The sequence below is a fragment of the Zosterops lateralis genome (genome assembly GCF_965231275.1).
Source record: "Zosterops lateralis genome assembly, chromosome: 4".
Lineage (NCBI taxonomy): Eukaryota > Metazoa > Chordata > Aves > Passeriformes > Zosteropidae > Zosterops > Zosterops lateralis.
The window spans coordinates 13,874,751-13,891,403 of NC_139765.1; the positions used below are offsets into that span (position 1 = coordinate 13,874,751).

Genomic DNA, 16,653 nt, shown 5'->3' on the forward strand with positions numbered 1-16,653 from the left:
AGAACTGTCTCATTTTGACAAACAGAATTCCAATCTAAAAGGTTTCTATTTCTCACAAACATTAAGACTTTAAATAGAATCCATAAAACATTGCCTTCATGTTACACTTACATCAGGGAGAGATGGCAGATTATAGGAGCTACCCACTGGGGAACTCAAATCTATCACGGGGGGACCATAATTCTTCCCATCACACCCAGCAGCACTGGTAACTGTGGGGCTGGATGGAGTCGATGTCGTGCTGCTTGCAGTTGAAGGGGTGGTTGAAGTTTGTCCACTACTGATCTGCCACTAAAAAGGAGATATAAAAATCCACATTCAGCATTTTTTTTCTTAGCAACAGGTCATATCTACAGAATATACTGTCAAAACCAGCAGCTTAGCTCCGGAAGCTGAATTCAAACATAAAATCCTGATCTACTCTAAAGTTATCTCAGTTCAAGAACCAACCTCACAAGACAACAGAAGATGACAAGTAGTTGAAAACTACGAATAGAAGAAATTAATGCAAATTCTTAAATTCAAAGCTATACCTCAGTGTTAAGTATCTATTAATATTTCATGCTTCATTGACAGCGTTGTGGAAGAAATGTAACAGCTTTTGTGAAATAAAGCATTACAGTTAATAGGCTGAATGTACAACTGCTCCAGTGCTTTACCAAATAAATGGCTACAGTGTCACCTGGATACCTTGAACTCTTTGATGCTGTGCTTCCCTTAACAACATAAAGTCATTAAGAATTTGAAAAGCTGACTGGATCTCCATCCACATATACATTTAACATCATGATATGAAGTGCACAGTCAAGTCAAATGAAATTTCTTTCTCATTTAGATGTATGCAGTTTTCAGTGACTTTAATGGAATTTCCTGGCAACTGCAGGCAAAATCTGACTCTTCTCAATTCCTTTTTTAATCAGTTATTCTATTTACTGGCCTCTAGTTTCAGACAGACATTACTGAATAATGAAGTATCTTGAAAGACAGGCCTGTAGATAGGTCAGTCTTCTTTTAAAAGAAGACCCAGAATAGAAGTGACTTACTTTTTATTCTCACAAGTTCTCTTAGATATTGTACAGCTTTCTTCCATTTAGCTGAAATTAGTTCTCTGACATCATAAGCATTGCAAACATAACTGGTATTACATCACTTTTCAGCCCACGGATTTGTTTGATTCTTTCCTGCTTACCTGCACCCAGCAACTCATGTGGCAATAATATGTTTTTTAATAAATATGAGCATTCCTAAACATCCAGAATACATATGATGTGTTTGCTTCTGCCCCAGTTCAGCTGCTCATCAGCTGGGCATTGATCAGTCTCAGCAAAGGTCCCACAATTGTGGACTCTTTTCTCCCCTCACCTGTAAGAGTTCAGATTTGCCATACTCTGGGGAACCTTGGAAGCTCTAGCTTTTTAGTCAAGGTTTTACCTAGTTCCTGGTGAAGTCACTATCATTAGGCTAAACTGGGATTGTCTGATTTGCCTACTCACTGAGTGCAGTGTGCAGACCATGGCCACACTAAGTTTTGCATAAGTGGTCAGAAACCACAGCAACAGCAGAGAGAATGAAACAGCTACAGAGCACACACAGTGGCTCACTTCCCTAATGCTTCAGCTGCTTAGAACTGTCAAAATGAAAGCAACTTGACAGTTACCTCATTAAGAAAACTATGGGTATCTTGTCATAGAAAAATAATGCAGTCTGTTTAATTGAAAAGCACTCTAGAAGTATAGTATAAAATATAAGGCACATTTGATGTTCAGTTTCTAGTTGGAGTGTGGCAAAGGAAAGATACTCTACCTGTTTTATAGCTTGCTGTGCCAAGAATGCCATTTGCAATGGGTTGGGCTTTACTGCTGGCCTTGGTGGGTTCTGATTTTGAGGAAATCTCATCTGTTGTGCAGGCAGAGCTGAACCATTGGGCTTGGGACTATGATTCTGAAAATGAATCAAGCGCGGAGGTGCCTGCATAAAAACAATAAAAACAGTTCTGCAAGTTAGCTGAGATCTGTTCTATATTCCACACATTTTTTTACTAAATGGTCCTTTTAAACTTCTGAAACTCCTCATAAATTATATGCAAACAAATAGTACCACACCATTTATCTGAATAATCAAATGCATTGAATTTCAATCTTAAAACCTAATAGACAGTTTTGAATTTTTAATATATGAAGAGACATAACAGGAGCCAGTGAGAATTTCCAACTTTGAAAGATATAGAAGAGAATCACTGGGTATTATGCAAACTAGATGTAACGAAAAAAATTAATGACATTAACTTTTTGATCACTTGACAAAGCCACAAAAATGTGCTAAGCACTGTATATGGCTGTATACAACAAGATTTTTTTTTTAAGAATAAATATAGCCTAGGTGCTACCATGCATTTTGCAAGGCGAGTTTAAAATGCCCATTCATTTCTCAGTAAAGAAAATGTCCTCTAAACCATCTACATAGCTACATGCTGAAGATGAAGAGATCTGAAGTTATGTATCTAGATTTATGTTCTTTCCTTTTTTTCTTATTTTACTTTACCTTCTCCTTCAGTGCAATGGAAAAAAGAGACTCTGAAAACAGTCCTAACTTACCTGATGAGAAGCAGGAGGTTGTTGCATGGCTCCTGGCATTCTTGGGTTTGGTTGAACTACTGGTCCTGCTCTGCGTTGAGCTTGCTGTCTCTGAGCCATGACCTGCTGCTGCATGTGCTGGAGGCGGAGCTGAGCTAAGCTGATCTGTGTTGGGAACTTGGAGAGCTGGTTGGGAGTTAAGCTGCCTGGTGGCTGTAAATTTGGTTCCATCACAGGGCTCTTGGGCATATGTGGTGGAGTTTCCTTATCTTCAATTACTAAAGAACCTATTTTAACCAAAATGAATAAAATCAATACCAAAGTATGGCAGTTAGCAGAAATGCCAACACACTGTCAGCGACATGCAGTCTGACTAGAACTCAAACAATTTCTGAAGTAACTTGTTTCTTTACTCAGACTTTATTTTTCTTCATTGATTCTTATATCTAGCTTATCTAGAGAAATTGAACATGTCTGATCATAAACAAAATGGCCTAAAGGTTGTGATTTCTGAAATTAGATAAACATGATTTGGTTTTATCAATCACTTAAACTTACAAAACCCCCACTGTTAGTCTAGACAGGTGCCATTTCTATTGCAACACTTTGCAGAATGCAAGGGACTGTATCTCATTTAATGAAGTTCATTAAATAAACATACAGAAGCAAAAGAGCCCACCAAGCACAGGAAAAAGTTAGCTCATGACAAACATCTCAGCTGAGCAGCAGCTCAGAGTTACTGCCATGCAACCTGACAGCTGGTTTCTGCAAATGGGTTTCACTTTCAATTCCTGTCTCTAAGAAAATTATTTATAAAGAAGGAACTTGGAGAATTTCCTTGCTACCATCCCGTGTCCTCATGTCTGGGAAAAGGAGCTTCTTTGCCTTAAAGAACTGCCATAACACTTTCCTTCCTCTGACATTGTAGAGAATCATAGATTTGCACCTCTGTACACTGAGAGAGCACTTTCTGATGAAAGGCAGAAAATGTCCCACAGATATCTCACAAAGCCTTTTGCACATGACAAAAACCCAAAAATGCCCACCAAGATAACAGTGGAGAGAGAAAGGAAGCAGAATAGTCAAAATCCTGAAAGACCTCTAATCCTTTAAGTCCTCCTGCTAAGGTGTTGAGTTCCTAGGGTGTTTATCATCACGGCTGAAAGCTGTCCCATGGGAAAGGACCTGGGAGTGCTGGTTGACAGCAGGAACCCTTTCTTGGGATGTGAAATGGGGTTAAAAATCGTGTTCCCTGTTTCAGAAGCCAGAAGTTAGAAGTACTGACAGAAAACTGAAAGCTGCTATTTTCACCATCACTTACACCATTCAAACAAGGTAAGTTTGGTAACACTTTATCAAAGTATTGATTAACAATACTTTTGGCCTCGCCATGCATGGCACTTTAAATGTTTTTCACAGTTAGGGAAATAAATTTAACAGAGTAAATGAAGATACGAATAGTGCAGAGGCTATCATCACAAAAAGAAAGCTGCTTTCAAAATAGGATCAAGACATCCAAGGGATAAAAAAATTTATCATACCTAGATTGAAAATATTCTGAGCCCAGAAGCTGGGATCACAGTGGAACTGGATAGTATTGTTAGTTACTGGGGAAGGATCACACCTTGCTCGGAGGAGATACCGTAGTCGATATGTAATCTAGAATAAGAACAAAAATAAGGTGGGTTTTTTTCCTCTGGGGCCAGAGACATGTATTTGAACAGCACAAAACACCCAAACACACACCCATATCAAACAAAGCAACCAATCAAAAAACCCACCAACAAAAACCCTCTGAACAAGCCCCTAGAGAATTGAGGTTAAAGATAGAGAAACTTGTCCAAGCTACAAATAAAGAGGTATTTTTAATACCTTTTTCTTATTCCTAAAGTAGTTTTAAAAGAAGTTAACTACAGCCTAAACAAAAATAACAATTCTTCCCTGTAGAAATACATATCCTTCTAAAATCTTGGCCATTATATTCAATGACTTTAACTACTTGCAAATGAAGTTCAGATTTACATAACCATTAATGTTTTTTCCCCCACAAATCTATTTTAGCCCATTCATTTTTCTTTCCAAGTACGCCATTCGTTTGGCAACAAGTATGATCACAGGGAATTTTCTTTTGTACTAAATTTAAGTTTTCTTCAGACAGCTAAACAACAGATTTTTATAAACTGTCTTTGAAAACTCATATTCAAAGATATTTTCAGATTTTTCCAGTGCCTTGGTTCCAAAGAACTGGACTGTGATTACACAAGAAAATATTCTACCAAATGTTCACAATTTATCTAGTTCCTAGAAAGAAAATGTTGTCTTGCAGTTGTTTCACCAGAAATGTGAGGAACTGATATACCAAAATATAACAGGCACTAATTTTAGAATCACACACAGCAGATCTTGAAAAAACACTTGGGGAGTCCAACCACTGGTGGTTTTTTTGAGTGATAGATTGTTTCCTGGAAAATAAATATACTTGGTGAAACCATCTTAACTGTTCAAAATTATAGAAGTTTGGCTTCCCCCCTGACTCCCAGCCCAGAGAAATTTTGTAAGAGCCTGCAGAGTACACGTTTTTTCTTTCAGTTTTAGGCAGGTCAGTTTAGGACCATACTCAAAAAACATTTAACGTGACTCAAAATTTTTACATGACCACGGAAAAACTTTAAGTGCATTATTACTATTTCGGAGAGAGATTTCCTTAGGATTTTCATGTACCCTACCAGAATCAAGTAGATGACAGTACAGAAATTCTAGACTTTTGCCCTCTCACCAGTACTGGTCATACACAGTTCCTGTCATAGTTTGCTCCATTATTTTCCTACTATTGTGCACACACGTTTTGTAGATAAACTCCTCACCATTTACCTTGTGTTAGTAGTAGTGAAAAGTACAGCCTGAGAGTACAGCCCCTGAGCTCTAATGCTGCCTTTAAGTCTGATGGGCATTCCTTCCTTTCTCTCCTGGATACACTGGAGCCAAAGTCTCACAGGCTCCTCTATGCAAAATTACTTGGAAATAGATTTTTCCAAATGCCCACAGACAGGTTATCTACTCAACTCCCAAGCAGCACCAACTTTCTAACGCTCAATCTGTCCTTTTGAAAAATACTTTTCATTTGCTGAGACTTTCTGGGCTAGATGGTCCTTTCTTTTAGCTGCCTAATGTTTATATGATTAAGATGCCTGAAACTCAACTTGTTTTCTTACTCATGTAGCAGAGTCTTGGTGGCAACACTAAGCAACTATAAACAACATGACTCAGTTTGATATCCTTTTTCTCTATTAAATTTAAAAAAAATATGACTGGCTGAGGCAGTATAAGGCAGACCAAATGAATTTAACTACTTGAAGTTGATAAAAACAAGCAATATTCTGCTATAGCCTGCAGTATCAATAACAGGTATCAAAAAAGAAAAAAAATACCATCAAAAACCAACAGCAAACCAAAACTCAAATGAAATACTCTGGTAGGTTCTCAACTAACCAATGAGAAAATGAAGAAAAAAACTTAGTGAAACAGTTTATAGGAATTGAAAAAAAAAAGCATCTAGCATCTTTCCTCAACACTACCCCAGATTTCTGCAATCAGGCAAGTACAATCTAGTAACCTTTGGAAAAATCAAGTTAAGGTTTTGGTTTGTTTTGTTCCTTTCAAATTTTCTAGGATTTCTGTCCATCACAAACAGTCAGCTTACTGAGACAATATGCACTCAGATCTTCAGGGTCATTATACCAATGAAATATTTAGCTTTGTAATTGTTTGTAAGGACAAACAAAAGTCTTAGTTTAATTTTTATTGATTTTGAAAGACTTTCAGTGGGAGATGAACCTGACAGAAAAAGACATACAATAACATTTACATTAAAATGCTAGATACCAGACACTGATCACATTTGTATATCATATACAAATACTGATTTTCATTAACTCAGATGCCATAGCAAGTACTGTAAAGAAGCACTATGACAATGTAGGACACACAACGTTTTTTCCCAGTGTTTCATGACTTCATGGTTTTCAACTCAAGAGAAAAGGAGCTGTTCCTACTTCTGCAGATCTACAATAGTTCTGTGGTATTGTAACAGGAGAGAACCATGGCCAGAGAGCTAAATTAATAGAAACATTCTGTACTTAAGGTCAAGAGAAAACCACAAAAACCATATATAAATATTCCAATGAGTAGATAATCATTAAAGATTCTAATACCCTAGTACTCCTGACAAGCATGTGCATGCACATCTGACTTAGCTCTAGTCTCTAGGTGAATGGCGAGAGCTGTCTTCCTAACCTTACCAAACGTTTACTGTACAACAGTGCTGTGCTGCTCCCACTGGAAACTGCCCATTTGGAAAAATTCATGACGTGTTCCAGCTGTTTGGAGAGACCTGCCACTTCTTGTTGTTGCTGCAGAAGTTTCATCCTATGTTCTTTTGCCAGAGTCTGCGGGTAGAAAAGCAGTTCCAGTCAAAAAATTCAATTTAGGGTTAAAAGGCATAGCTTTCATACTGGTAATTCACAATGATCAAGTGGTTTCACTTAGTTCCTCTAAAAAGGCCTTCTGCCCCCTGATGCAGCTATCAAACAGAAAAGCCACTACACATATACTCAAGATATTAGGACTTTCTGTGCTAATGACACATTTTCACATATATTTATATATACGCATGTGTGTGCTTTTCTACATACACACACACACACACACACACACACACACACACACACTTTTTCAAACACAACTGGAGATAATATTTTCCCAGGTAGCCATTCTAGAAAATTCTCTCCTGTGATTTGCTACTGGATTACTGTAATCACAAAAAATTCTGGTAAAACAATTTTCATGCATGATGCATAGAATTATGAATTGCAAAAGCATGGAGAAAGAAACTAGTCACCCCTCCAACACCAAACTTTCCTCCACCAAAAACTCCACTTGCTCAAATGGATGTCCTTGTATAGCACATCTCTCCACTTTGGAATCATTATAGGACATGCACAGGGGACTAGAAATTTACTTTAATGTGAATACATAGAAAAAATATTAAGACTGAAATTTTTCATTCTTATAATAGAAATAAAATTACCTCCAACTGATGCAGCAGAGCTTTTCCCTTTTTATTTATTTCTACCATCAGTGTAAATATGGCAACTTTAATATCCTGTTCCACTTGCTTTTGATTCTGATTCACTTCAAGAATTCTGTAAGCAGACAGTATAGAAAATAATGTTCTTTAACTCATAAACCCATCCTCTAAACAGTATTAAAAAGAAAATCTGTTGTTTAGAGTACAATACTTCTTGGTCATATGTACCAATTAATACATGTATCATCAGATACTAATAGTCAGGAAAATTACTGTGACAAATAGAGCAAGTAAGAGTGACCAATGATTAATTAGCTGGTGGCAAACTCAAATGTCATAACTTTGACGTCTATCACTGATAAGAATTAAATGCTCACTGTAATTGAAATTGTTGATTTTCAGAGTTCTGGCACTTTTCTGGAATGGTCTGTGCTAATCAAAACTACTTAAGTCTAATTTCCATCTAAGGTAGAATGGCACTAATTTAGCCGTTTCAACAACAGTGTTTAAACTCATAACAGCAAAGCCTAATGTTATACTGGGGAAACCTCTACTAAAAAGATGAAGGAAAAGTTCAAGTCACAGTGGGCATCCCTGGCTGTGCTGAATCTCCCTGGGTACTGCTGCCCCTGAACTCTGCTGAAGGAGCAGCCACAAAGGCTCGCTGCAGATTGCATTTTACACATTTATTTTTCTCCTAGGTTTGTAGTACCCAGTGAATAGAGCCCCAAGCATAAATCTTCAAATGCATGTCACAAACATTATGAAAACATGAGTCATAACCTTTCACTTTCTAAGAGGGATCTACACTAAGAAAATTAATCTGCTGGTGATAGGGAAGCATTTAAGACTGTCTTCTACAGTCTTTATTGCATAAGTTTTGTTGAGCCCAAGCAACTGCTGCTCATTAAGTCCACAGGCTGAGCAGAAGAATCACCTAACACAACCAAGCATTACTGAACAGGCAACAATCACAGTGAACTTTAGAATTCCTCTTTCTGGAAGAATAAAAGCAGAGATATACAAAATACAGTAATTTAAACATTTCAAGAAAGTACAGTATATGTAAAGTTGCCTTCTGTCAGTTTTAACCTCATAATGTGATACAAACCTGTTTTGGATCTGTTTTCCTGTATATTTTATGTACTTAGTCTTCTCCATCAATTTGGTGATTAGTGTCTCAATAATAACTTTCTGATTCTGAAAAGCTTCCTCTATAAACTGGTACCTGTAGTAAAAAGCAGTGAGGATTTACACATGTAAAAGGTGCTAAAAAGCAGAGTAACTTATGAAATAATACTTCTTTAATTAAGAAAGGGGCTGCTCAAATCCAAAATTTAACTAGCATGGAAACATATCTCAGTAAATGCTCATATATTTCATTTATAGTATATTTAATTTTATAGTGTATTTCCTGTCATACTGGGGGAAGAATTCATGATTTTCATAAATACAAAAGGATACTGTGTTACCATAGACTAATTTTAGCAAAAAAAAAATTGTTTTGAGATACATCACTTTGAATGTGAAAATGCATGTAAGCTATTACTTCATGCAAGACAAGGATGCAGAAATAGAAGAGATTGCTGAGTTGGTAGAAGTTGGCAACATTTTAAATCAAGGAACCGAAATCTTTAACAATATGAGGAAAAAAAGAGGTGGCACATTATAAAAGGGCTATAAATCTTAAGAGAAGGAGAATAAAAGAGGAAGAATGCAACTCTGCAAGCGCAATGTTTAGCCTGTTCCAAGGAGCAAGAGCCAACCAACACTTACACCTGGTCAGGCAAGTAAACTCTTGGGGTAGTTGCATCAGGTATAGCAAGCATATTTATATTTAACCAGAGTGCATCTGTCCCAGAACACTACTGTAGTGTTAACCAGCAAGATTTTTGCCTTGCACTCAGAAGTAGTACATAATTCTGCTTTTCAGCTTCAGTGACCAGTAAGAGACGACCAAAAGAACAGCAACACAAAGATCTGAGTGGTATAGTGTTGTCCAAGTATTGGCCAAACTTAGGTTAACTCTTCCTTTGAAAGGGCTCTTCACAGAAAAAAAAAAAAAACAACATTTGCTCCATTCTGGAACTGTTTGGTAATGTTGTTATATAATCTTGTTGAAGGACAAATGGAGAAGTTACCCGTAAGTGCACAGTTGCATAAGACAGCCCCTGTGTTTTCTATGGACTCTCTGAAAAGCTGCATAGCAACAAATTCCAACCAAATAGCTTGACTGTAAAAAAGGTCCTGTGCTTAAGTCACCAGATTAACAACTGGAAGAATCAGGTTTTATTCTAAATATAACACACATTTATCAGTCACATTCTTTGGGATACAATCTCTGTTTTTTTGTGAGTTTCATGTCTGAGCAGAAAATTTTCATTTGCACTTTTTCCAGCTGACTCTGCTCCATACAGCTATAACTACAATCTACTTCAGGCTACCTTCCTGTAAGTGAGGTGGATAAAACATACACTTTGCTTTAATACCTGTGCTCTTTGTGCTCTAGTAACTGACAGTCTCGGCAGGTCAACTTGTCACAGGTTTCACAATACAACTTCAGCTGCTCCTTTTTGTGGTAAGGGCAGAACACTGGGCGCTGACTGGTCACACCAACTGCCTCTGTTGAATAAAGGAAGATGTTAGTACAGTCTACTGAACTTGTTCAAGATTTGCATTCTCCTGTTTTTCCTTAGATGTACAAGCATGTATCAGGTCACCCAGAGACTGTAACAGCCAAAAGCTCAAACTGCAATGTCTCACTCTTGTTGCAAGCATGAAGCTATCACCCTCTCTTCTAATAGAAAATAAAACCTATTTTAACATAATCTCTTATGGCCTCACAAAACTATTTACAAAAGGAGCAGCCAGTACTGTTGCAGCTACAAAAGACATTACACAATCAGCAAGCTCCCTTCTTAAATGGAGATGGGGAGGTGGTTGACTTAATTAGTGCTCTGTCTTCTTTCTCAGCTGACTTGGTGGAAAGGGGTTTGAAGATATCAAGACATAGACATTCAAAGTGTATAACCAGGAGATACCAACTTCCTTTCAGGACCCCATTCTTAATGGGTGAGAGGTCTCACTTCAGTTTCTACTGCACAAATATCAAAGGGTGCAGGAAACACCACCAGATCCCAGAAATTACATGTTTCTTTAAACTATTTGACTGACAAAGCCTGATTTCCTAAGAGTTAGGTTGGACACCGAGTTAATAAGAATTATACAGCCTGTAATGAAAACTGGCTTCACACTGCAGCCCATCTTTCACTACAGATTGATAAGGCCTCTTTTTCATACCTATTCATTTATTTATTTTCAATAAATCTGGAAGACATTATTCTCAGATATGTATCCTTCAGTCAAAATTCTTTCCAACTCACCAACAAACTGCCTCCTAAAGAGGCCTGAGTGCACTGAGACCATTCCCACCTCCAAGCCTAACAGTCCATTATCCACTTCTACCGACTTTTGTCCTCTCTTGAAAGTACCCTCAGTAATCACTTTTGATTAACCATGTGTGGAAGTGGGATACAGAATACAGTGTATATCTTCAAAGTATCATGGTGGAAGATACCCTTTGAGCAATAGATTACCTCACAATACTAGATGGGGCAGAATGAAAATAATTATCTATTCTAATACATATATTTAAAATAACATGTAACAACTGCTAAAAATCAAATTAAAATTATATATTTACAAGAAAAATCATGCAAGTCCAATGGATGTACTAGAACCAGTAGAATGCTTGTTAGCAGCCTATAATATTTATTATTCTTCTACAATGACACTAGAAGACAAGACACAGTGGGGAAAAACTGAAACAAAAAAGGTTCTCAATGAATAAAAATACAACCTTCTGACTCACAGAGGAGTCAAGATTTCTCAGAGAGGCTGTACTGTACACCTCATAAGACCCAAATGGACAAAGCCCTGAGCAACTGAAACTTAGAACTGAATGCATTAAGCAGGAGGCTTGGACTGGGATCTCCTGAGGTCCCTTCTAGCCCAAATTATCCTAGATCCTACTGAGGTAAACCACCCCAATTCATAATATACTGTCCTTACATTTCTAGGGCAAAATATTTCAAGCTCAGAAGATACTTAGCTAAAACATGAATTTTGGCTGGCTTTTTATCAGAATGATGAAAAAATGTAATCTATTAGTGCTCTTTTTCCTGCTGTATACAACAATAAAACTCATGTTAAAACATGTTTAATTTGTTAGACCTCTAGGAAAACTACACGAGCCAAATGCCTAAAGAAGTATTTTCTGCAACTGATCTCCAAAGTCTAGACAATAATTTGCAATCAATCCATTTGAAAGATAAAATCTGTTTGTATTTATTGTTTTAAAACATGTTAATTAAGAAAAAAGAAAATCTGTACTGCTATTCCAGCTTATCCCAGACAAAAAACTGACAGAAAACCAGTTTTCAGTTTATCACTTTTTTAAGAAAGTGTGTTGGTCCAATATAATTTTCCAATACAGACACAAATTCTTTGTGAAATTATAAATATGTTACCTGGAGATACTTCCTCTTTCTGCCTCACAGTATGATCCTTTGTGAATTTAACCCTCTGGTGAGCTCTGATGCAGGTCTTGCACAACCACTCTACACATTCCACACAAAACCCATGAGCTTCTGCATTGTCTTCACAGCTTGTGCAGACCTGACAAGAGGAAGAAAAGGTAGCTGTTCAAATAAGTTTGGAGTATATACACAGGTTATTTTTCATACATCATCAGTGCACTTTCATAGTTTTCAGAAAACAGTGAAATGAGAACGGAAAAATGCCTGAGGTACAGGAGCATTATAAATAAGAGCACAGACGGAATTGAATGTGACTTTTCAAAGAAGCAGATAATTTTCTCAATGTTACCCTAAAATCTTTGCCTGAAGTGATGTAAGTCAGACCACTACCTTCTGCCATTCCCTGCACACTTTGAAGCTATACAATGTTTACTGTATACAAGATGCTGTTGTAAAATATTTACTAATGACAGAACACAACACTACTCTTGATTTTAGAAGTTTCCCTCAGTTCACACAGCAGGTTTAATTTTAACTTCCGGTCACCTGCTTGGTCTCAGGAAGCACATACCATATGGAGCAGCAAGGTTTCTCTCAAGAACCTTAGCATCACCTCTTAAAGTATTCCAGTTAAGTTTGTCAAAAAAGCTACCCCAGAACAGATTTGCAACCAATGCATAAGAATTTTCCAACCTGGGGCTCTTTGGACTACACCAAACAGATCCAGGGAAAAAAAAATAAGTAAGGAAAACAAACATGAGAGCAGACCAAAATCTCTCTGCACAGAGTAAATACATACGCAAGAAAAAACTGCTACAGTACCACAATCTGAACAACAGGTTGAAAACTTTGAATGATGGACAACACGATTTCACACGTTCATCCTATCATTTCACTTTTACCCCTCCTTTACAATGCCTCTGTAAATGCCTCTGCCTACCTTCAATGGGGTTTTGGTAGTAAAAAATAGTGAACATTCTTATGCAGATCCTTGTTTAGGTAACCACCACCCATTGCTGGCAATGTTCAGCACTGCTGCAAACCAAAGCCTCAAGCTGTCTGAAAATTGCTACATTCTACAGATCACAGCGACAGATTTCTGCTCACAGAAACAACAAGGAGAAAATGTTAGATCTTAGTTTTGTTTTCAGTTTGATTAAAAAACTCAACCGCACGACTTCTGCACCCACAACAAGGTAAATATAGATTAAGTTAGAGGAAGGAAATATTTATATCTTATGCAGATAAAGAATATATACATAGAACTATGTTCCAGTTTCCCTTTCAGGAAAGGGGGGAAATTAGCAAAAAACTTGCCTTAGGCTAGATAGCAAGTTACTGACAGAACTGGAATTTGAACATAAGTTCCAGATTCCCAGTGTTGTGCTTATTCTTCTGATCATGTTACATCTCAAAGCAAGCATCTTCTGAGAAATGAAGTTACAACAGCACAAGGGCTGTTGACACCTTGTCGTCACCTGGAGTTTTGAAGCAATTTCTTTTCATTAAAGGTGACCTGCAAAGGAGAAAAAATTGGGCTTGTGCCCCTTTTTCTGTTTCTTTACAAAAATGAGACCTGGTTTTTCTTTTTCTTCCCCTTCTTCTCTTAACAACAAAAATTCTTATTCCTATCCAGACCAGTAGACTACGGAGAAATACCAAGACATCATAAAAAAGTCTAGAAAATGGAAATAAAGGAATTATTTCCATTAGCAAAAAAAGTGAACTGAAATCAGGAAATTGAAAATTTTTACTTTCTGTCCCAATTTCAGCTGCGATAGAGTGGGGGTTTTCCTTAGTAGCTGGCACAGAGCTGCACTTTTGGATTTAGTATGAAAATAATGATAGCAAGCTGTCAAAACAGCAATGTCTTCTAGGTAGCATCAGATTTGCTCCTATCTCTGATTTCAAATATACATTTTCAGATATAGGTTGGATTTTGTTAAAATTCCTAGTTATTAGAGTAAGCCATACAGCTAAAATACATGGAAGTATAATTACAGCAAATATTTTTTATGCACTTACGATACCGAAAACTCCTTTCATTCTTATTTCTGTGACTCACACAAGCAGTGTTTCAGTGATTTCAATGAAAACTCTCCCAAGTTAACCTATAAGCCTTTATTCTGGTCAGACAGACATTTATTTTTAATTGAGTTTTCCTTGTAATTACATTTAATTCAGTTACGAGTTCTAGTATTTATAACCCCAGGAAGTGTTCATTCAGGCTTCAGTCAAATTTAATGAAAGCAGAAATTACTCAGCATGTTGCAGGTAAGTACTATTTTAAGTAAATACACCAGCTTTTATGGCAGAAAAAACACATTTAGTTGCAAGAGTTGAGGTTATAGACCTGTCTTCTCAGCTACTGGAGTAAGTAACCACTGTTCCAATTAAATACACTTTAAGTATTAAAAAGATTAAATAATCAAGCAAAGGTTTCAAAGGAAGAGAGCAAAGTAGTCTAGATGAATTGTCAGTGAACTCCAAACTTCCCCAATGTAAATTAGACGCAATGCTTTCCCCCACTGGATCCAGACCTCACTGATGCTAATTGTTCCGTAACTATCTCTCAGCACATACAAAACCAAAGACTGTGACTGTATGTAATTCTAAGTATGAACCATGTTCTGACAGCTCAAGATGCACAAAATCTGATCAACACATCCTTCTTACCCCACCATCCCATCAATATCCACATCTCTTCAAAGCATACGAGATCATATTGTGACTCTTCCTGAGTCTATTACCGCTGGCTTTCAAAGATGTTTTGGTCACAGCTTTTGTAAGCTCTTTAAGCATAATAGCTCTTCCCTGGAAAAACACACAGTGGTTTGTGGGGGTGCTGAAATGGTATCATAGGTTTCTTAGTTGTAGGTTTGATGTGATTTGGACTTTAACCCTAGCCTGGTAAAGTTCCTGTCTTGGATTGTGCTTATCAGAGGTTGATAAGAGTTGCCAAGACAACTCTAATCCTCTGCCTTGGGTTTCGATCATCCTATTGTATTTTCCCCCATCCCATTGTATTTCTCCCCCACATGTCCACCATCCCCCAGGCCCCAGAACCTTCAGGAGAGGTGTCTGACAGGGATTGGTGGGTCTCACAAGACCACATCCCAAATTCACCTGATTTGTTAATGTTGTGTATTGCATTTTGACCTTACCCACCTGGCTTTGTTTGATTGGTCTTGTAACTTGTGTCCACCCCCGAGATTTTGGGGGAAGAAAAACCCCCTGCAAGACAGGCCGGGGGTCACTCCCCAGAGGCACAGGCCTGGAACCAGGGGCTGCCCCTGAGTTACCCGAATAAAATCTTTCTCCCTGAGCCTGGAGTGTCCCCTCTTTCGAACCACGGCCGAGACAGCTAAGGCAAAAGCACTGCGGAGCCAAAGACCCACGCAAAGGTACTATTGGACGTATCAGAGCTAGCAGGGTGGCCCAGCCGACGCTGAGCTGACCTGAGAGACAGATACGCGAAGCAACAGTGGTTCCTCTGGCACCATACAAACTTAAAGAAACTTGTTGTTCTGAATTCTTATTAATCATCTCATTATGGCAGTCAGACTTGCTTTCCTAATATCTGATCTAGTATCAGATCTAAGCTGATACCCTTGTTTTGTTACTACATTCCCAGCATCTCACATAAAACCCATCTGTTCTTCATGCCTAATACAGTATTTTAAAGTCTCAGGTCAGTAACTGGTAAAGATGCATAAAGTTTTTTTTACCATCAAGAATATTTTTATACACATTCTGTTCTGGACACAGAAGCTATGAGAATTAGAACTTAAATTAAAATGCACTAGTGGCTCAGTATGCTGCACCAACACCCATGTTACCACTAAGGTCTTCTCTCTTGCATCAACCTCACATTCCTCATTTTCATGTCTTTGCATACACCATCTTATTCTGTTAAAGTCCCTAAATTTCCTTCACTTGTCTACCCTTTAGTATTACTCAAATCTACCACTTGCTTCAGCTACATCTCTTAGGTCTGAAACCTCATTCTGCTCACTCTTACAAATGAAGTATAATTAATTTTTATTTTCAAACTTCTCTTTAGAAGCCAATAATTTTGCCAAGTCCTTTAATAAATCACAATGGGGAAAAAAACATAAAACATCTGTTCTTTCAAAGTATTTATGTCCTAGCTGCCCACAACCTACAACAATTACTCTCAGGAAGATCTCAGCTTCATTTCCTGTGACTTTCTTCTCTTTTGCAAAATTTCCTATGCTAATAGCCAGCACAAAACATTTAATGCTACCTCACTTCTCGTGAGTGAAGTTTTCAGTAGTAATTGCTAGAAAGCACAGCTATGTTAGTAGTGTACTGAAGTGCCCAAATCAGGCACTGATAAAGATAAACATGATTATAGATAAATGGATAGCACTTTGATAGGTTCCAGTTATTTTTCTCTTCCCACAATGCCAGGCTTCATGATATGCCATTCACT

The 16,653-nt window shown here is 37.5% G+C and overlaps 1 protein-coding gene across 2 annotated transcripts in view; it reads right to left on the bottom strand.

Moving 5' to 3' along the window:
- Positions 1 to 16,653, bottom strand: part of TRIM24 (tripartite motif containing 24) — a gene marked incomplete at its 5' end in the record, with an annotated part of 56,085 nt that overhangs the window by 12,651 nt on the left and 26,781 nt on the right. For both annotated transcript variants that reach the window (XM_083859545.1, XM_083859546.1), the window contains 9 exons: positions 112 to 291; positions 1,804 to 1,968; positions 2,595 to 2,860; positions 4,115 to 4,232; positions 6,872 to 7,018; positions 7,660 to 7,774; positions 8,771 to 8,887; positions 10,149 to 10,281; positions 12,189 to 12,336. In XM_083859545.1, coding sequence (XP_083715671.1) covers positions 112 to 291; positions 1,804 to 1,968; positions 2,595 to 2,860; positions 4,115 to 4,232; positions 6,872 to 7,018; positions 7,660 to 7,774; positions 8,771 to 8,887; positions 10,149 to 10,281; positions 12,189 to 12,336 — 1,389 coding nt within the window. The remainder of the gene's footprint in view (positions 1 to 111; positions 292 to 1,803; positions 1,969 to 2,594; positions 2,861 to 4,114; positions 4,233 to 6,871; positions 7,019 to 7,659; positions 7,775 to 8,770; positions 8,888 to 10,148; positions 10,282 to 12,188; positions 12,337 to 16,653) is intronic.